The 22,074-nt window shown below is 42.2% G+C and overlaps 1 protein-coding gene across 4 annotated transcripts in view; it reads right to left on the bottom strand.

The window, feature by feature from the left end:
• Positions 1-3,742: 3,742 nt before the first annotated feature.
• Positions 3,743-22,074, bottom strand: part of fastk (Fas-activated serine/threonine kinase) — a 70,042-nt gene continuing 51,710 nt past the window's right edge. For 2 of the 4 annotated variants that reach the window (XM_043687555.1, XM_043687552.1), the window contains 2 exons: positions 9,535-9,649; positions 3,743-3,986 (listed from right to left, as the gene is read on the bottom strand). In XM_043687555.1, coding sequence (XP_043543490.1) covers positions 3,900-3,986; positions 9,535-9,649 — 202 coding nt within the window. In that variant the 3' untranslated portion in view covers positions 3,743-3,899. Of the gene's footprint in view, positions 3,987-9,534; positions 9,650-18,948; positions 18,972-22,074 lie in introns of those variants that run through there. The other 2 variants (XM_043687553.1, XM_043687554.1) reach the window with 2 other exon arrangements.

The following is a 22,074-nucleotide window of genomic DNA, read 5'->3' as shown; positions in this document are numbered from 1 at the left end:
AACCCGGCGAGAGTTTTCTTTTAGGTAAGTTGAATACTTTTGATAGTTTAAGTAATTTTTTTTTCACATTTGTTAAATCCTCTTGTAATTAAATATCCCATCAAGCTTCTTGATTAGCTACTGTACCTCTACATTAGTTTTTTGATTAGATACCTCTGCACCTCAAAATTTTAGTCATTCTACCCTGCATCTTGATCTTCCTACCAAAGTCAACAATTTCATGTTTTTCCATATTATATTTGTCTTCTTTACTATTTACTTCCCTGTCTATGTTTGCATCATCTGTAAATTTAGCCACCATGCATTTGCTCATCTCAACTCTGTCATTGACGTACATTATAAGTTGAACATAGTAGACTAAGTACAAAGCAGAGAAGCAATTCATTTTGTAAGAACACGTTCCTTTGTAAGGAAAGACAATATGAAAAGTATAACTCTAACGAGGGAGCAAGAGCAGAGGGACTGGAGTGTACATAAGTCAGGAAAGGTGGCAGGACAGGTTCAGAGTACAATTACTAAAGCAGACAGTATTTTAGGCTGTATAATACAGACAAGGAGTTCAAGAGAAAGGAGGTTAATCAAATTTGTAAAGACACTATTTCAAAATCAGCTGGATTGTTGCTTAAGAGTGCAGAAATGATTCATGAGAACAGTGAGCTTTGAGGGACTTTAATTATATGTGGAGGAGATGTCTTCTTTAGTGAAAATTAAAGATGCGTTGAGAGAAGATTTGATCAAGATTCTCAAAACCACGGGACGTCTGAACAGAGAGGGAGAAACTGCTCCCATTGGTGGAAGGTTCAAGAACCAGGCAGCACAGATTTGAGGTGATTTGTTAAAAAAAAGTGACATGAGGAAAAACATTTAAGTTAAAATTGAACATGCTGCCTGTAAACTTAGATAAAGAATTTCAAGAGGAAACTGAATTATCTGAAAAGGAAGAATGTACAGGGTTACACGGAGAAGGTGGGAGAGTGGAACTGGGCAAACTGCTCATTTAGAGAAAAGGTGCTGATCTGACAGGTGGCACGGTGTTTAGCTCTGCAGCCTCACAGCACCAGGGTACCAGGTTTGATTCTAGCCTCGGGTGACTGTGTGGAATTTGCACATTCTCCCCGTGTCTGTGTGGGTTGGTGGGTTTCCTCCAGGTGCTCCGGTTTCCTCCCGCAGTCCAAATATGTGCAGGTTAGGGTATGGACTAAATTGTCCGTAGTGTTAGGTGCATTAGTCAGAGGGAAATGGGACGGGGTGGGTTACTCTCCGGAGGGTCGGTGTGGACTGGTTGGGCCGAAGGGCCAGTTTCCACACTGTAGGGAGTGTAAAAAATAAATAGCCTCCTGCACCCTCAGCATTTTGTGATTCTATTTATTCTATATAGTGTGATGAGAGACCTAGACAACGTGATAATTGTCAGCACTTTCAATACTCAAGTAATGTTCAGTGTCTCAGATGGTTTGAGAGAGAATAAACTCTGACATCTTCTTTGTGTTTATTCCAGAGTATTTTTTTAATCCCAGCAGGTTACACTGGATCATTCCTTAGTTGTGGTGATACAAACAACTTAAAACTAGAAAGAAAGGCCAGCACACCAGTGGATCCGTTCTAAGATAAACACATTTGAAACCTTATCCCCTTTTTCGTAATGCTCCAAACACATATCTTACATTTAAAAATGTGACTTCAACACTCTCTGTGGACTTGGTTTGTAATTTCACCACTTTTTCATTCTATTCACATTTAATTCAGTTTTTAAATCCATGCCATCTTCAAACAGAAGATCCTTTTAAAACCCAAAAACCCACCACTCAAAAATTCACCGAAACATTGCATTTAGCTAAGACCACATCATCCCTGCCAACCCTGTCCCCAATCCAGCCCATCACCAAACTGCCCTCTTCCCAAACCCAGCTGGAATTAAAATTCACTCACATTCTGCGTTCCAGTGACTACCTACAACCCACACATAAACATATGAGCATCTGTTAACTACTGTAATCCAAGTCAGGCAAACTCACCTGGTCATGTTTACCAGGCAGTAGGTCTATATGGGGCACTATATCACATGTCCAACAGGAGGAAGGCAGCTCCAGATTGGTTCCTCACTGAAGAATGGATCCCAATCATTTCACAACTGTCCTTATCTCCTACCTTCCCACAGGACAGCCTCCAGTTAACACCATATTTAGGTAACCAATATTTCCCTAGCAAGTAGCACCACCAACACTGTTACCATAGCAACTACCATCACCAACACCCTCTCCCCTCACAATCATTAATACCAATATCCTCTGCCACAGCAACCACCACTACCAACATCACCTCCCTTAGCAACCACCACAACCAATACCCTCTCCCCTCACCACCACTGATACCAAAACCTCTCCCCTAGCAACCACTAGAACCAGGGTCCTCTCTCCAGAACAGAGTGTCACCAACAACCCCTCCCTAGCAACTACTGGCAACATCTTCTTTCAATGCAACCACTGCCACCTATAACCCCAAACATAACAACCACCATCACCAGCACCCAGCCCACTAGCAACCACTGCTACCAATCCCCCTCCCATTGCAACTACAGTCACCAAATCCCCTGCCCTAGCAGGGGATTCAAATAGTATGGTTTGAATCAAATTCAAATAGTATGGTTTCAGTGTCATTCTCCACTATTATCCTCTCCCTGAGCAATAAGCCACCAAACTCTTCTTGCCTTGCAACTGTCATCTTCACCAAAGTTCCCACCCCTAGCTACCATCATCTCTATAAATGTCCAGCGTGGTCATTAGCCCCACACTGATCATAGTACAGGATATAAAAGATCTTCACCCATTTTAGTCTAATGTCGCCATATTGTTTCAAGTTCTCAAAAAAAATGACAATTACATTATTTGTATCTGAAGGATCTGCTGTTGACTGAAGTGGATGGAATTTCTAGCTCTTAATCAAAAGTGAAATATGGAGTTTTTGTTCTGTGTCAATGCATCCACTGACTTCCTGGATAGGTGGAGATCTAAAAACATTCAAAAAGTTCAATACAACCCAGGACAAAGCAGCCCACTTGATTAGCATCTCATCAATTACCTCCAACATTCACTGTCTCCACCACTGATGCTCAGCTATTGCAGTGTGTACCATTTACAAGATGCACAGCAGAAATTCACCAAGGTTCTTTCAACAGCACCTTCCAATCCAAGACCAAACCATCAGGAAGGACAAAAGGCAACAGCTGGAAAACAATGTCCTACAGAACTGCTCAGGGAGTTCAGAACTGGTTGAGATAGATCTCCTTTGAGCAGTGCGCCAGTATCACAACATCTGAAGTATTTTCCAACTTTGTTGGTTAGTATCCTGACTCTGCATTGTCCACTCCTCAGACAGGAAACCAGGATTGCTAACAGTGCTGAAGCTGGGAGGTCCCTCTATGTTAGAGCCACTCAGAATCTGCTTCCCAGTGCTTTGACTATCCAACAACCTCTTGCCAGTGGAAAGGGTTGCAAAGGTGATTGGAGGCAGATGACGGGATGAAAGATAACCGCAGCAGGAGAGGGCCAATAAACATTGATTAAAATAATGAAACCTCCCTGCAAATTCTCAACTGAACAAAAGCATTATTCACACTCCAAGGCTCTTCATTTAAAAAGCCTGTCATCTTCAAGGGTGGTATAAAACATGTGGCAGTAGTTAGCATCTGAACACACTAAAGCAGAAAAAACACAGGAAAGACTCTAACTCCACTCTGAAAAAACAGAGGAAGTGAAGAAAGAGAGAGGAACAGCATTGTCGGAATTCCAATTGTTTCGATGTTGCAATTTCCAGGCATTCTGACTGCTGATGGTCAGGTGGTTCCATTTCACCTAAATAGAAACAGGAGCAGGGTACAAAAAAAATCAACTCTTTGATCGTCATAACTGCACATCCAGGAGTCTTTTCCGTAAATAATGCTTAACTTCCTCTATCCCGTTCAGTTTTTCGAGCTCATGGTAAGGCAGCTGTAGGTGAGAGCAGAGGACAAAGGGACACAGTTAGGTTTGCAGTACGTGCAAGGTGATGGTTAAAGTGCACAGGATTCTTTTTAAACAAGATAGACAACCCTCCCAAACTCAGTTCAAGGACTCATGTAGATCAGATCTGAAACTAGTGCCTAGCTGCTCGCAGGAGGAGCACGGATATGATTAGATTCAGATTAGATTCCCTACAGTATGGAAACAGGCCCTTCAGCCCAACAAGTCCACAATGACCCTCTGAAGGGTAACACTCAGACCCATTCCCCTACATTTACCTCTGACTAATGCACCTAGCACTGTGGGCAAATTTAGCATGGCCAATTCAACTAACCTGCACATCTTTGGACTGTGGGAGGAAATCGAAGCACCCGGAGGAAACCCACGCAGACATGGGGAGAATGTGCAAAATCCAAACAGACAGTCGCCCAAGGCTGGGATCAAACCCAGGTCCCTGGCGCTGTGAGGCAGCAGTGCTAACCACTGAGCCACCGTGCTGCCCATATGGGTGATGTTGTTCAGGCAGTGATGCCATTGAAGCCTTGTCAAAGATGAGTGCTTACATCAGGGACAACCAGACAGTGAGAAACCAGAGTTACATTGACACCCAGACACTGAAGGTGGCAGGTTCCCTTCCATGAAGGACACAAGTGATCCAGTGGGGTTTTCCACAGTACAGCAGCTTTCATAGTGATATTTCCTGGTGTCAAATCACAAGTTATCTGATTGACTCAATTCAATTTTGCAGTTTTTGCTGATGAGGTTTGAGTCACAATTCCTGGATTTGTCGTCCAGGACCTGACCGACTAAGGCCACTTGCTGCTTTGGCTGCCATGGCCAAGACAGCGATCCTGAATTCACGAAGAAAGGTGGAAATAAAAACTGGCCTCGGTTAAACTGATCTTGATGCTGACAGATTGCTGAAAAATATCCAAAAAAAATACAAAACAAACTCTGAAATTGAAGCGAGGTGGCATAAGTCATAGGAGGCTTATACTGAAAAACCTTTGCATACTAGTGGTTGGCACAATGTGCTTTGCTTGTTTGATCGATGAATTCAAATTCATCATAATTTTCAAAAGGAAACTGGACAATTACTTGAAAGAGGAAAAAAAAATGCTGGGGAATGGGACTAACCAAATTCCTCAAACACCAGCACAAAACGATCTCCTTCACTGCTTTTTGACTCTGTGATATAATTGTAAAAGCTTGCTTGAAATACAGGGTGAAAACATGGTTTATCATAAGAACTGCATGCTCTTGAGGGAGCAGAGTCTGTCAGGCACAAAGAAAAGCTTTGGGCAATTTCAGGACAATGAGAAAACAAAAAAAAAATTCTTTTGCAGAAAGAGGCAACAAAAATCAATCCATGTTTCCATGGATGCCAACCAGGTTAGCCTGAAGTCAGTGCGAGTTAGTTCATTGCACTCCAACTGCCCTCTGAACAAACTCACAATCCAGGTTCTGAATGATTGTACACTCTCCAAATTGGTTTCCTGCTTTCCATTCTGTTAACTTCTCCTCAGCAAATCCTGTACACACATCAACCCCTGTGCACTGGGCTCCCAGATAAGCAATCCCTCAACTCTGAAACTGGCATCTGAATTTTCAAATCTATCCAATCCCTTGTTTAATTCTTGTCATTTGATAGTAATTAAATTTATATCTTCTCACCCTGTCTCAGCTGATTTCTCTGATGCTTCATTCCTTAGCTCTGGTCTAGGAACTCAAACTGTGACCCATGGATCAGTCCAGTGTCTTTTCACTGCTCTGCCTCTAGTAGCAGAATCTTCCAGAGCAAACAAATTTCGAGAGATCTGGCGATGAGTTGTAAAAGGCAGATCGTGCTTAGCTCATCAAAGTGAGCTTTTTGGCAAAGTATCATTGAAAGTTCATGAGGGGAGTGTGGTGGCTGTTGTCTGTATGTTTTTGACATGGTTAAAAAGGTTGATTAACAAAATTGAGGCTCATGGATTAGGAAGGTCAGGGTTCACTTAGAAAAGCAAATTGGCTTAAGGCCAGAGAGCAATGAGTGGATAGTTTTTTCTGGGATTGGAGAGTGGTACACATAGTGGTGTTTCTCAAGGGTCACTACTAGGTTCATGGATATACCACAAAAAACAATTTCAATATCGAAATCATTCAGAATAAAAGTTCAAAACTTTTTGATACCAAACTTGGAGGAATGTGAACAGCAAGGATGATAACAAACAATTGGAAAAGATCATAATACAGCAGAATTAGGCCATTCAGCCCATCGTATTTGCTCCGTCATTTGATCATGGCTGATATCTTTCTCAACCCCATTCTCCTGCCTTCTTCCCATAACCCCTAATCCTCTTACCAAGCAAGAACCTATAATATCTCTGTCTTAAACACAATGACTTGGCCTCCACAATTGTCTGCAGCAATGAGCCCCACATATTAACCTCTGGCTGAAGAAATTCCTCCTAATCTCAGTTCAAGAAGGTTGTCCTTTCATTCTGAGGCTGTGTCCTTGGATCCTAGTCTCTCCTTCTATTGGAAACATCTTCTCCACTGTGTCCAAGCCTCTCAGTATTTTTTAAGTTTCAATCAGATATCCCTTCACCCTTCTAAACTCCATCGAGTACAGTCCCGAAGTCCTCAACTGCTCTTCATATGACAAGGATCATTCTTGGAAACCCTCTCTGGACCCCCTTCAATGCTAGCATATTCTTTCTTAGATACAGGGTTCAAAACTGCTCACAATATTCCAAATGCAGTCTGACCAGAGCCTTATACAACCTCAGCAGTACATTTTTGAGCTTGCTTTCTCGCCGTCTTGAAATGAATGCTAATCATTAGCAGTGCCCTGTGTGGCACCTTGTCAAATACATCATGTCCACTAGCTTTCCTTTGTCTAACTTGCTTGTTACCTCCTCCAAGAATTCTAATAGATTCTTTCAGGTATGACTTCCTCTTGATGCTGACTCAGCCCTACTTTATCATGCACTTCCAAGTACCCCGTAATCTCATCCTTCATCCCTTCTTAAACAGGGGTGTTTCAAAAGCCATTTTCCAGACCTCTGGGACCCTCCCTTACTCCAGTGATTCTTGAAAGATCACAACCAATGCCTCCACAATCTCTCAGCTATCCCCTTCAGAACGTTGGGGTGTAGTCATTATAGGAGAAAGTGAGGACTGCAGATGCTGGAGATCAGAGCTGAAAATGTGTTGCTGGAAAAGCGCAGCAGGTCAGGCGGCATCCAAGGAGCAGGAGAATTGACGTTTCGGGCATGAGCCTGAAGATTCCTGAAGAAGGGCTCATGCCCGAAACGTCGATTCTCCTGCTTCTTGGATGCTGCCTGACCTGCTGCGCTTTTCCAGCAACACATTTTCAGCTGTAATCATTATAGCCCAGGTGATTTAACCACCTTCACATCTTCAGCTTTCCCAACACTTTCTCATTAATGATTGTCACTACATTCAGCTCTGCCCCACTGACTCATTTGAAACTCTGGTATGATGTTGGTGTCACTCAGTGAATACTTATGCAAAGTGTATTTTCAGTTCCTCCACCATTTCTTTGTTTCCTATTACTATTCCTCCAGCCACATTTTCCAGCCGCTTCATGTCGACTCTTGCTTCTCTCTTACCTTTTAGGCATCTAAAAAATCTGATGCAATCTTCTTTTAAAATAGCAGCTGGCCGACTCTCATATTTAGTTTCTTACCCTTATTGTATTTCAGTATTGTATTCAGTTGTTTTTTAAAGGCTTCCCATTAATCATTGAACCCCTACAGTTTGGAAGCAGGTCGTTCAGACCATCGAATCTACACCATCCCTGCAAAGAGCATTCCACCCAGACTCCCCCATCTTATTTTTTGAGAAGATTTGTAAATGCCTTGCAAGAACTGTAACAAACACTACATTGGCAAACAGCCAGAAAACTAGCCACCAGGATACATGAACATCAACTAGCCACAAAAAGACATGACCCTCTCTCACTAGTATCTTTACATACGGATGAGGAAGGACACCACTTCGACTGGGACAACACATCCATCCTAGGACAAGCCAAACAGAGACATGCACGAGAATTCCTAGAAGCACGGTATTCCAACCAGAACTATCAACAAACACATTGACTTGGATCCCATTTACCACCCCTTGAGAAAAACAGGAAATGACATCACCATAGGAAGTGATGTTACCACAGGAAATGATATCAACTCAAGCATATAAATACAAAATGGGCTACACCACCAGTGTTTCATCCGGAGGCTCACTGAAGATGTTACCTAGTGTATGGGGACAAAACGTCTGAAAACGAACCTTCCAGCTCTGCGAGCAAACCAACATCCAGTCATCCATCCTATTCTTGTAACCCTGCATTTCCCATGGCTAATCTACCTAGCCTGCACATCCCTGGACACTATGGGCAATTTAGTATGGCCAATCCACCTAAACCTGCATATTTTTGGAGCAAACTCACGCAGACACAGACGAACATGCAAACTCCACACAGACAGTCGCCTGTGGCTAGAATCAAGCCTGGCTCCCTGGCATTATGCCATGCCACCCTTTTTTAAAGCTTGTTCAATCAGATTTTTGTCCCTTGTCTTCAGAGGTCCCTCTCTCACAGGAAGACTTCATCACATTGTCTGCATTTTCTTTTGCTTTTATGCTGTCCCTGACTTCCCTGGTCAGTCATGATTGCCTCATCGTCTCCTTAGTATGTTTCTTCTTCCTTGGGATGAATTTCTGCTGTGTCTCCTGAATTACCCCCAGAAACTCCTGCCATCGCTGCTCCACCATCTTCCCTGCCAGATTCCAATTCCAGTAACTCAGGCCAACTCCTCCCTCATGTCTTTATAGTTACCTTTCCTCTACTGTAATACATGTTATTCCAGCTTCTCCCTCAAACTGCAGGGTGAACTCTATCATATTATAATCACTAGTCCCCAGGGGGTGCATCACCTTCAGCTCGCTAATCAAGTCTGCCTCAACATCAAATCTACAAGTGCCTGTTCCCTCGTAAGTTTGACCACAAGCTGCTCCAAAGACCTATCTTGTAGACATTCCACAAATTCCTTTTCTTGAGATCTGCTAACAACCTAACTTTCCCAGTCCAATAGCAGATTGAAATCCGTATGATTATTGTAGTAGTGCCTGTCTTACATGCCTCTTCTATCTCCTGATTTATTTTCTGCTGCACATCCTGACTACTGCTAGGATGCCTGTACACAACTCCCATCAGGGTCTTTTTTCCTTTCCAGTTCCTCAACTCTCATTGAGGTGTGAAACATTTGGACAGAAGAGATAGCGTGAGGCAATGCAGATTGAAGTGGTGACAACCAATCCTCACAGGTCGCAGGACATACTGAGAGAGTAATCAACAAAGTATATGGGATCTTAGATGCAAATTAAGCATTAACTTAAATGCAGTTATCTGGGACAGTGCTTGAATTTGGGATTGCTCCAGCAAACAGCTGGCACAGAAATGAAATGCTGAATGGTCTCCTATGCTGTAACCCTCTATCGTTATATGGCTTCAGGAAGGGAAGAACTGTACCTGCAGAATGGTATATCCTAGTAGTCGCAGGTGTCGATCCCGCATGGCTCGAGATCCCACCAACACATCCGAGTTGTGGCAGTAATGCCATTTGTCATTCACCGACATCACAATCCTGTGGGAAGGAGAGCCTGTTACTGATGAAACATGCAACTCCACTGCTGGACTGGTTCAGTTTAAGTACTACCACTTCCCAGGTTTTCATAGATCCAAGCTGTCACCACAAATGATGTTATTTGTTACATCCATTATGGGATAAAGTCATACAGCATGGAAACAGACTCTTTGGATTAACACATCCAGGTCTTGCCAATCAGGAATCCTAAACTGAACAAGGTCCCATTTGTCTGTGTCACTCTAAACCTTACCTTTCCATGTACCTATCCAAATATCTTTTAAATGCTGTATCTGTCTCTACGACTTCCTCTGGCAGCCTGTTCCATAAACACATCACCGTGTGTGTGAAAAGGTTTCCCTTCAGGTTCCTTTTAAATCTTTCCCCTTTCACCTTAAACCTATGCCCTCTAGTTTTGAACTCCCCTACCCTGGGAAAAGACCTTGACTATTCACCTTATCCATGCCCCTCATGATTTTATAAATCTCTCCAAGGTCACCCCTCAGCCTCGTATACTCAAGGCAAAAAAAGTGCCAGTCTATCCAGCCTCACCTATAACCCAAACCTTCCAGTCTCAGTAACATCCTTGTAAATCATTTTTGCATCCTTTCCAGTTTAATAACACCCTTGCTGTAGCAGGGCAACCAGAATTGTACGCAGTATTTCAAAAGTGGCCTTATCAATGTCCTGTACAGCCATAACATGACATCCCAATTCCTATACTCAATGCTTGACCGATGATGGCAAGCATCCAAATGCCTGTCTACCAGCAATGCCACTTTCAAGGAACTATGTGCCTGCACCCCTCAGTCTCTTGAAATTGTTAAGGATGCAAACTAAATAAAAGTAACCCCCACTCTTTGCTCATCCACACAGCACAATGCTATTCCATCCATCACTTCTGTGCCCTCTTTTTGAAGAGCAAAAAACTGTCTTTAAACCATTCGGCCAGGTACATACATACAAACATATGAATTCGGAGCTGAAGTAGACTCTTTTCAAATTCATTCATAGGATGTGGGGTTCACTAGCTAGGCCAGCATTTATTGCCCATCCCCAATTACCAAGAGGGCAATCACATTGCTACGAATGTGGGAGTCATATGTAGGCCAGACCAGATAAGGACTGCAGTCTCCTTCCCTAAAGGATATTAGTGAACAGGATGGCATTTTACAACAATCAACAATGGTTACATGGTCAACATTAGACTCTTCATTTTTTATTGAATGCAAATTCCACCATCTGCTGTGGGAGGATTGGAACCTGGGTCCCCAGAACGTTACCTGGGTCTCTGGATTAATAGGCTTTGCAGTAGAAGGGCTTATGCCTGGAACGTCACTTCTCCCACTCCTTGGATGCTGCCTGATCTGCTGTGCTTTTCCAGCACAATATCCTCTGGATTAAAAGTCTAACAATAGTACCACAAGGTTAGCGTGTCTCCCCAAACCTGCTGCCCAATTTGAGAAGATCATGGCTATGTAAAGATCTCATTGTGAGTTGTGTACAATTTCATCTTATTCTAGCAGTGGGGAAGAGAGATAAAGAGAAGTGTGTGTATTGTAGTTGTTGTGGGTGAGTGTGAATGTGATATCAGTTTTATCCAGAAACAATCCTATTGTGGGCGCAGGATAATAACAACCACTTAACTATTTAATGGGTAGATAACTATGCTGAAACTTTATTGCTGGAACAGCACAGCAGGTCAGACAGCATCTAGGGAAAAGGAGATTCGACGTTTCAGGCACATGCCCTTCCTCATTCCTGAGGAAGGGCATGTGCCCGAAACGTCGAATCTCCTTTTCCCTAGATGCTGTCTGACCTGCTGTGCTGTTCCAGCAATAAAGTTTCAGCTTTGATCTCCAGCGTCTGCAGACCTCACTTTCTCCGGGTAGATAACTATGGCATTGGGTGCAAATCTGAAATATCCAGCTTGTAAAGAGAAAACATCTATCCTTCTTTCTCCTCCCCCTCCTCTTGTGTGGGGAAGTAACAGAAAATCTGGCAGCTGTTCTCACTCACTATAAATTGATCTCTCTGCAACTTCCTTTGCTGAAGAGGAAAAGGTTCAAAATCACCATCAGAGACACCAAAACTGAATCCTCAAACAGTTAATTGAAGTCTGAGAATTGGTTTGTCCACCATCTCCTATCATTAGCAGTCAAAAGAAAAAACACTCATCGACACCTGTAACAAGAACAGAACGTTCTAGGAAAACTCAGTGGGTCTGGCAGCATCTACTGAGTCAAAACATGCATCTGAGGAACAAGAGAGTCTCCTGTTCCTTGAATGCTGCCTGACCAGCTGTTGCCACACATTGCTTTTTTCTCCCTTCCTCTAATGTTTGTGTCTGGCTCTGTCTCTATGTGTATCTGTTTAATTGCGTACAGAATTTCACAAATGGGTAGAGTTCAGATTTTGCAGTTAAAAGTTAGCAATTCATGTATTTTTTTCTTGCCATTGGTTAAAATAATTTATTTTCCTGCTTATGAAAAAAATGGTGTGTATATTTTTTTAACCTGAATTTGACAGGCAAAATGGTGCAATTTGGTGATTTAATCAAATTTTTCACATTGTGATGACTCCTGGAAAAGTGGGACTTGATTTCCAGCATATTACCTCAATGAGCGACGACAGCTGAGGTGATCATAATCTCTCTATTTTCCTGTCCGTCCTCCATTCCCTTGTTAATCAAGAATCAAACCTCACTCAGCCTGAATAATATACAATGATCCTATCTTCACTGCTCTCTGAGGAAGAGATATTTTTAAACTGCATCTTCTGTTTGTAGTTTTTCAGCATGCATCCCGTCAAATCCCCTCAGGATCTTGCATGTTTCACTAAGATTACATTTTATTCTTCTAAACTGGGCTGGATACAGCGCAAACCTTCCTATCCTCCCTCATAAGACAAACCCTTCAATGCCAAACTCAGTTGAATGAGTTTTTTCTTAACTGCTTCTAATGAAATTGTATATTTTCTTAAATAAGGACCAAAACTGTATATTGCACTCCAGATGCTGTCTCACCAAAGCTCTGTATAACTGTAGCAAAATCTCCCAAGGGAGGCAGTGGGCATAATGGTCATGTCACTGGATTAGTAATCTAGAATCCCAGGCTGTAATGTTCGGGAGGACATAGGTTTGGATCCCACCATGACAGATGGTGAAATCCAAATTCCATAAAAAAAAGAAATCAAAAGCGAGTCTAAGGTGACTGCTTATTATGAAAACCACTCTGGCTCATTAATGCTCTTTAGGGAAGGAAATTTGCCATCCTGACATGGTTTGGCCTACATGTAACTCTAGACCCACAGCAATGTGGTTGTCTCCTCACTGTCCTCAGAAATGGCTTAGCAAGCCTCCGAGTTCTAGGCTAATTAAGCATGGGCAAAAAATGCTGGCCTAGCCAGCAACACCCACATCCCTCAAACAAATACTAAATATTCAATTTCCCTTGCAATAACTGACAATAGCCAATTCGAATTGCTTATAGTACCTGAATGCTACCATTTTGGGATTCATATCTGGACATCTAGATCGCTCTGTTCTGCATTTTCTCTTCAATATATTACTTTCCAAAGTAGAAAACTAACTTTTTCCCACATGATATTCCATCTTCCAAATTTTCTGCACACTCACTTAACCCATCTATAAAATTAATATTGCTGGAAAAAAAAATTCTCAAAGCTTTTGGACTTTTACTCATCAGGATAATTCACAAGAATACCAATTCAAGGAGAAAATAACCTCTAGTGGCATCTACTAATCAGAGTCCACTGTAGCACTGTCCTCTAAAACAAAACAGATGCTGGTTTTCTCTTTTTATTCACTCATGAAATGTAGGCATCTCTGGCTAGTCCCCTATTTATTGCCCATCCCTAATTGCCCAGATGGTAGTTAAGAGTCAACCACATTACTGTAGGTCTGGAGTCACATGTAAGCCAGATCAGGTAAGGATGGCAGTTTCCTTCCCTCAAGGGCATTAAGAAACCAGAAGTGTTTTCTGATAATTGACAATGGTTTAATGGTCATAATTAGACTCTTAATTCCAGATTCTTTACTGAGTTCAAATTCCACATTTGCCATGGCAGGATTTGAACCTGAGTACCCAGAACATTGAGTTTTTGGATTAACAGTCTAGCAATAATACCACTAGGCCATTGCCTCCCCTTACATTGGTATTTCCTGGAAAACAAAAAGCTTCAACAGACAGTGCATTTCTTCTCATAATAGAAAACCCTATTTCTATCCATACCCCTTTGTACAGCCCTTCTGTCATCTTCACAACTTACCTGGCTTGGTGTTGTTGGCAAGTTTAGCAATCATACATTTATTCTTTGTAAATGATTTGAGTCCCAGTAGATCCTGTGATTTTTGACTTTAAACATCATGCTAACCCAAAATTGCCCATTTCTACCTAATCTCTGTTTGCTGTTCACTAACCAATCCTCAACCAAGACAATTTGTTATCTCCTACACCAGGAGGTCTCATTCTGTGTCGTAATCTTTAGAAACATTTGAAGTAGAAGCAGAAAATACCACTCAGGCACGTGATGCTGCCCATCCACGTAGTTAAGATCATGGTTGATCTACTTGTGTTGTGAATTCCAAATTTCCACCTACTCCAGATAAACTCTGTGCCTGGCAAGAATCTATCCACCTCCATCTTTAAAATGTTCAATTATCCCATTTCCATCACCTTCTGAGATGGACAGTTCCAAAGTTGAATACTCTCAGAGTGAAAGATCAACCCCTGATTTTAAATCAGTTCCCACTGATTCTGGACTGACCCCAAAACACATTTTGAAAATGTGCTTTCCATGTCTAACTTGTCAAGACCACTCAATCAAGGTGTCCTTGTGCATGAATCATAGAAGGTTGGCTTGCAGGTGCAACAGGTAATTATGAAGGCAAATGGAATTTTGTCCTTCATTGCTAAAGGGGTTGAGTTTAAAAGCAGGGAGGTTATGTTGCAGCTGTACAGGGTGCTGGTGAGGCCACACCTGGAGTACTGTGTGCAGTTTTGGTCTCCTTATTTGAGAAAGGATGTACTTGCACTCGAGGGGGTGCAGAGGAAGTTCACTAGGTTGATTCCAGAGTTGAAGGGGTTGGTTTATGAAGACAGACTGAGTAGACTGGGATTATATTCATTGGAATTTAGAAGAATGAGGGCTGATCGTAAATTATGAAGGGAATAGATAGGATAGAAGTGGAGAGAATGTTCCCACTGGTGGGTGAAACTAGAGTAAGAGGGCATAGCCTAAGGATTAGTGGGAGCAGACTTAGGACTGAATAATTGAAAAGGCACTCCTTCATTCAGAGGGTTGTGAAACTGTGGAATTCCCTGCCCAGGGAAGTAGTTGAGGCTTCCTCAGTAAATGTTTATAAAGCTAAGATAGATAATTTTTTTTGAACAGTAAAGAAATTAAGGGTTATGGTGAGAGGGTAGGTAAGTGGAGCTGAGGCCACAAAAAGATCAGCCATGATCTTACTGAATGATGGAACAGGCTCGATGGGCCAGATGGCCGACTCCTGCTCCTAGTTCTTATGTTCTTAACATGAGAATATCTGCTTTGGTATTGCTGTCAAAATCCTGAAATTCCCTCCCTCATGGCATTGTGGATCTACCTACAAGCAGGTGGACTCTGTGGTTCAAGATGACAGCTCAGCACCACCTTCTCAAGGGGCAACTAAGAAATGAGTAATAAGTGTTTTGAGGAATGGTCATTGGACCCAATTTCTTTGATTTCTTTCCACAGGTGCTGCTAGACCTGCTGAGTTTTTCCAGCAATTTTTTTTTGTTTCTGATTTTCAGCCTCTGTAGTTCTTTTGGCTTTTAATGAGTAATAGGTTCTGGCCCAGCCAGTGACAGGCACATCCCATGAATAAATTAAACAAAGGCCACCTCTCATACTTTTAAAGTCCAACAGCAACAAGCCCAGTCTGTTCAACCTTGTTCCACAAAACTGGCTATTTCAGCTATCATTCCAGTAAATCTCTTATGAATCACTTATAATCCATTTATAGTCTTCCTCAGAAAAGGACACCAAAACTACACACAGTATTTAAGATGTGGTTTCACCAATGCCCTGTATAACTAAAGCATGACATTCTTATTTTTACTTGCAATTCTTCTTGTTGTAAAGTACAGCATCCCATTCACCTTCTTGATTGTGCGTGTACCTGCATTCGTAACTTCTTGTGGCTCATGCACTAGAACACTTAAACCCCTTAAACCTCGGAATTCTGCAGCCTTGCTCCATTTAAGTAACACTTTGCTTTTTTCAGTCTTTTTGCCAAAGTGAACAACTTCACTCTTCTCACATTACTCCATTGCCAATTTTTGCTCCCCCATTCAGCCTAACTATACATAGATATAATAGATCTACAGATCTAACAATCTCATTTAATTATATGTATAAAATCTTCATATATGATTTCTTCACAACCTATTTTCCTAGTAATGTTGGTGTAGTTGGCAAGTTTAACAACCTTACATTCATTCATCAGCAAATGTAGTCACTACACTTTTGCTCCCTTCATCTTCATCGACATAAAAAGTTCAAACCCCAGTATAGACCCCTGTAGGGTTCAACATGTCACATCTTACCAATTAGTCAAGACCCAGCCACACAAACACTCTTGTTTTCTGCCAGCCAGCTAATTTTCTATCCATGCTGATATGTTGCCCATACAATATAAGCATTTATTTTCAAAAATATTCCCTGATGTGGCACCTTATTAAATGCCCTTTTGAAAATCCAAATTGTGTCTTCAGGCTCCCCATTATCCACAGCACGTACCCCTTCAAAAGAACTTCAATAACTTAAACATGTCTTCTCTTTGAAGAAACCACACTCAGTCCACATTTACCTTGAGATTTTGAAGTGTGCAGCTACACTCTCTTTAATGATTAATTCTAACACCTTCAACATAAGACATTGAGCCAACCAGTCTGGATTTTCATACTGACTGCCTCCCTTCCTTCTTGAACAGACAGGTTATATTTGCTATTTTCTAGTTGACAGAACCTTTTCTAAATTTAGAGAATTTTGGAAAATTGACACCAACAGATTCTCTACCTCTCGAGCAATCTCTTTTTCAACCCTAAGATGAAGCTGATCAGGACCTGGAAACCCGACAGCCTGCAATTCTTCAGTACCCTCAGTTTGCTCAGTACCACAACTCTCTGCTGATTTCCCCTGCCCCTTCCAACCCCTGATGTATAATTATTCTTAGACTGATTTTTATAATCTCTATAGTGAAGACTGAAAGAATATATATGTTCATTTCATCCGCCATTTCCTTTTTAATTCCTATTAACTCCCCATTCCCACGCACTAGAGGACCAATACATATTTTACACATAAACCGAAAGAACTGTGGATGCTCAAAATCAGAAACTAAACCAGAAATTGCTGGAATACCCCAGCATGTCTAGCAGCATCCGTGAAGAGAAATCAGAGTTAACTTTGCAGGTCAAGTGACCCATCCTCAGTACTGACAAGGGTCACTCAGCCCAATACATTAACTCTGATTTCTCTCCACAGATGCTGCAAGATGTGCTGAGCTTTTTTTTTTAGCAATTTCTGTTTTTGTACACACTTTATATACCTTTCTTTCTTTTTAAATACTTGTAGAAACTCTTGCTATTCTGTTTGTACATCCCCAGCTGTCTCCCCCTCATTTTCTAATTTATTCCTCCTGATTACTTTTAGCCATTTCTCACTTTTTTCTTTATGTACGATATCCGAGGTCCCTGTGTGGTGGTAATTTCCAAAACTGGAATTCAGTGTGTTGGCACAACAAATGGCATGTGAGGAATCTCAGCCACAGGTTAGAAGGAAAGTTAATTCTGACCAAACATCTGACCTGCTACATACCTTTGCACAGTTATATGCTTTTCCTTACACTTGATGCTTTTCCTAAATTCTTTAGTTAACTATGGATGGTGGGTCCTCATTGTAGGACTTTTATTTATATACAGGTCATTCTGTTATAACGTGACAGTAATGTTCCTCTGCAACCTCATGCTATAGAAAATCATGCTATGGGAAACCGCTGTTGAAATCGTGCTGTGGAAAACTCAATATATCCATTCAGCAGAAAGTTTGCATTTTGCAAACAATGTCCATAATTCATCAGTCAGGTTACAGCCAATTCACACTGAAGAAATGTGTGTTATTGAAGAACTACCTGTACAAGGTACCTGATTTATGAATGTCTGACATACGAGTGCCCATACTTACAGACACAATCCAATACAATGGCAACACTTTATTACCCACCCCTAGTTGCCTTTCAGAAGATGGGGGTGAGCTGCCTTCTTGAACCGCTGCAGTCCACCTGCTGTGGGTTGACCCACAATGTCCTTAGCGAGGGAATTGTAGGATTTTTACCCAGAGACAGTGAAGAAACAGCAATATATTTCCAAGTCAGGATGGTGAAGTGGCTTGGAGAGGAACTTGCAGGTGGTGGTATTCTCATGTATCTGCTGCCCTTGTCCTTCTAGATGGAAGTGGTTGAGGGTTTGGAAAATATCATCTAAGGATCTTTGGTGATTACAATGTCTCTTATTAGAGTTAAACATGGTCTGGCATTTGAGTGGTGTGAATATTACTTGCCACTTGTCAGCCCAAGCCTGGATATTGTCTCAATCTTCCTGCATTTGAACTTCGACTGCTTCAGTATCTGAGGAGTCATAGTTGATGCTGAACATTGTGCAATCATCAGTGAACATCTCCATTTCTGACTTTATGATGGAGAGAAGGTCATTGATGAAGCAGCTGAAGATGGTTGGGCCTAGGACACTACCTTGAGGAACTGGAGCGGATATGACTAACCTCCAACAACCATCTTCCCACGTGCTAGGCATGACTCTAACCAGTCGAGAGTTTGTCCCCTGATACCAATTGATTCCAGTTTTTCTAGGGCTCCTTGATACCACACTTGGTCGAATGTGGCCTTGATGTCAAGGATGGCGGATTTCCTTCCCTAAAGGACATAAGTGAACCAGATGGGTTTTTCCAACAATCAACAATGGATTATGTACATCAGTAGACTCTCATTTCCAGAATTTTTTATTGAATTCAAATTCCACCATCTGCCATGGCAGGTTTGAAACCCAGAACATTATCTATGATTATGGAATAATAGTCTAGCAGTAATACCACCAAGCCATTGCCTCCCTAATATATAACGTATGAATGCTTCCTGTACTTACGAACGGCTATTTTACATTGTCCTGCATTGTGTTCCACCTTGTATACAAGTCAACTTGTGAACGGACTCCAGAACAGAACCCATTCACAATCCGGGGACTACCTGTAGTAGGAATACAATTATTCTGAATATTCTGATATATTCTTTTAATTTTTTCCAATTCTCTGTTGATCTATCCCCTAGTCTAATATCCCAGTTCACTTCAGCTGCTCAACTTTCATGCCAACACAGTTGCCTTTATTTAGATTTAAATCACTAGTCTCAGACCTGATCTTCCTTCTTTCAACTCAAATTTAAAATTCAATTATATTGTGGCTGCTGTTACTTTGGGTTGTCTGCAAAGGGTGAGAGAAAAGGATCTGAAAACAGTAACCAGCACTTAAAGCAGCGAGGAGATCCTTAATAAATATTTTGATTCAGTATTCACTACTGAGAAGGACCTTCTGAGGACAGCATGAAACAGATTGCTGTGCTAGAACAGGTTAATGTTAGGAAGGAGGATGTGCTGAAACTTTTGAAAAACATAAGGATAGAGAAATCTCCTGGGCCAGACGGGGTATACCCTAGGTTACTACAGGAAGCGAGGGAAGAGACTGCTGCGCCTTTGGTGTTGATCTTCATGTCCTCGTGTACACTGGAGAGTGGCAAATGTTATTCCCTTGTTCAAGAAAGGAAATAGGGATAATCCTGGGAATTACAGACTAGTCAGAGTTATGTCATTGGTAGGCAAAGTATTGGTGAAGATTCTGAGAGACAAAATTCATGACTACTTGGAAAACCAGAATTTGATTAGAGATAGTCAGCATGGCTTTGAGAGGGGCAGGTCATGCCTCACAAACCTTATTGAATTATTTGAGGATCTGATAAAACACATTGATGAAGGTAGAGCTGTGGATGTGGTATACATGGATTTTAGCAAGGCATTTGATAAGGTTCCCCATGGTAGGCTCATTCAGAAAGTAAGGAAGCATGGGATACAGGGAAACCTGTCTGGATACAGAAATGGCTAGCTCATAGAAGACAGATGGTGGTGGTAGGTAGAAAGTATTCAGCCTGGAACTCGGTGACCAGTGGTGTTCTGCAGTTCTGGAACCACTCTTTGTGATTTTTATAAATCACTCGGATGAGGAAGTGGAAAGGTGGGTAAGTTTGCCAATGACATAAAGGTTGTTGGAGAAGTGGATAGTTTGGAGGACTGTTATAAGTTGCAATGAGACATTGACAGGATGCAGAACTGGGCTGATAAGTGGCAGATGGAGTTCCATTTGGAGAAGTGTGAAGCCATTCACATTAGAAGGTCGAATTTAAATGCAGAATACAGGGTTAAATGCAGAATTCTTGGCACTGTGGAGAAACAGAGGGATCTTGGGGTCCATGTCCATAGATCCCTCAAAGGTGCCACCCAGGTTGATAGGGTTGTTAAGAAGGTGTATGGTGTGTTGGCTTTCATTAACAAGGGTATTGAGTTTAAGAGCTGCAAGGTTATGCTGCAGTTCTAAAGAGTCCTAGTTAGACCACATTTGGAATATTGTGTTCAGTTCTGGTCACCTCATTACAAGAAAGGTGTGGAAGCTTTAGAGAGGGTGCAGAGGAGATGTACCAGGATGCTGCCTGGACTGGAGGGGATGTCCCATGAAGAGAAATTGATAGCTGGGGCTTTTCTCATTGGAGCGAAGAAGGATGAGAGATGACTTTATAGAGGTGTACAAGATGTTGAAAGGCATAGGCAGAGTGGATAGCCAGAGACTTGTTCCCATGGCAGAAATGTCTATCATGAGGGGGCTTAATTTTAAGGTAATTGGAGGAAAGATTAGGGTAGATGTCAGAGGTAGGATCTTTACTTAGAGAGTGGTGGGTGTGTGGAATGTACTGCCAGCATTGGTAGTAGAGTCAGATACATTAGGGACATTTAAGCAACTCTTGGAAAGGCACATAGAAGTTGGTACGTAGGTTGGTATGATCAGAGAATAGGATAAAAGACCAGCACAGCATCGAGGGCCGAAGAGCCTGTACTGTGCTATACTGTTCTACATTCTAATACTCCCCACTTACCTGGATGGGTGGAGCTCCAACAACACTCAAGAAGCTTGACACCACCCAGGACACTTGATTGACACCACATCCGTAAACATCCACTCCCTCCACTACTAACGCTCAGTACCAGCAGTGTCTACGATCTAGAAGATGTTACATGACACCAGTTTACAGTTCAATCTTGTCCACCCCAGTCCAACATTGGCACCTCCACATCATATTTATAAGATACACTGCAGAAATTCACCAAAGCACTATCCAAACCCACAAGTGCTTCCATTTAGAGTTTGCACGTTCACTCCATGTCTGCATGGGTTTCCTCTAGGTGCTCTGGTTTTCTCCTGACAGTCCAAAGATATGCAGGTCAAATTGCCCCCTTGTGTCCAAGGATGTGCAAGCTTTGGTGGGTTTGCCATGGTAAATGTGGAGTTATGAGGATAGGGGGGGGCTGAGTCTGGGTAGAATGCTCTTCACAGGGTCAGTAGAGAGTCCATGGGCCAAATGTCCTCTATCTGCACTGTTGAGATTCAATGATCTTCAGCTGCTTCATTAATGACCTTTTCTCCATCACAAGATCAGAAGTGGGGATTTTCGCTGATGATTACACATGTTCACAACATTCATGACTCCTCAGATTCTGAATCAGTCCATATACAAATGCAGCCAGATCTGGACCATATCTAGGTTTTGGCTGACAAGTTCTGGATCAGTGGTGCTGGAAGAGCACAGCAATTCAGGCAGCATCCGAGGACAGGCAAAGAGACACACGTATGGGCCCCAGCTATGCCTGTCTCTTTGTTGGCTACGTCGGGCAGTTGATCTTCCGTAATAACACCGGCACCACTCCCCACCTCTTCCTCCGCTACATTGATGACTGCATTGGCGCCACCTCGTGCTCCCGCGAGGAGGTTGAGCAATTCATCAACTTCACCAACACATTCCACCCTGACCTTAAATTTACCTGGACCATCTCAGACACCTCCCTCCCCTTCCTGAACCTCACCATCTCCATTAATGACAACTCCCCTTCCTGGACCTCTCCATCTCCATCAGTGACGACCGACTTGACACTGACATCTTCTACAAACCCACCAACTCCCACAGCTACCTGGATTACACCTCTTCCCACCCTACCTCCTGCAAAAATGCCATCCCCTATTCCCAATTCCTC

Source organism: Chiloscyllium plagiosum, chromosome 4 (assembly GCF_004010195.1).
Source record: "Chiloscyllium plagiosum isolate BGI_BamShark_2017 chromosome 4, ASM401019v2, whole genome shotgun sequence".
Classification (NCBI taxonomy): domain Eukaryota; kingdom Metazoa; phylum Chordata; class Chondrichthyes; order Orectolobiformes; family Hemiscylliidae; genus Chiloscyllium; species Chiloscyllium plagiosum.
Note: the sequence above shows the minus strand (reverse complement) of the source record. Positions and strands in the feature narration are given on the sequence as shown.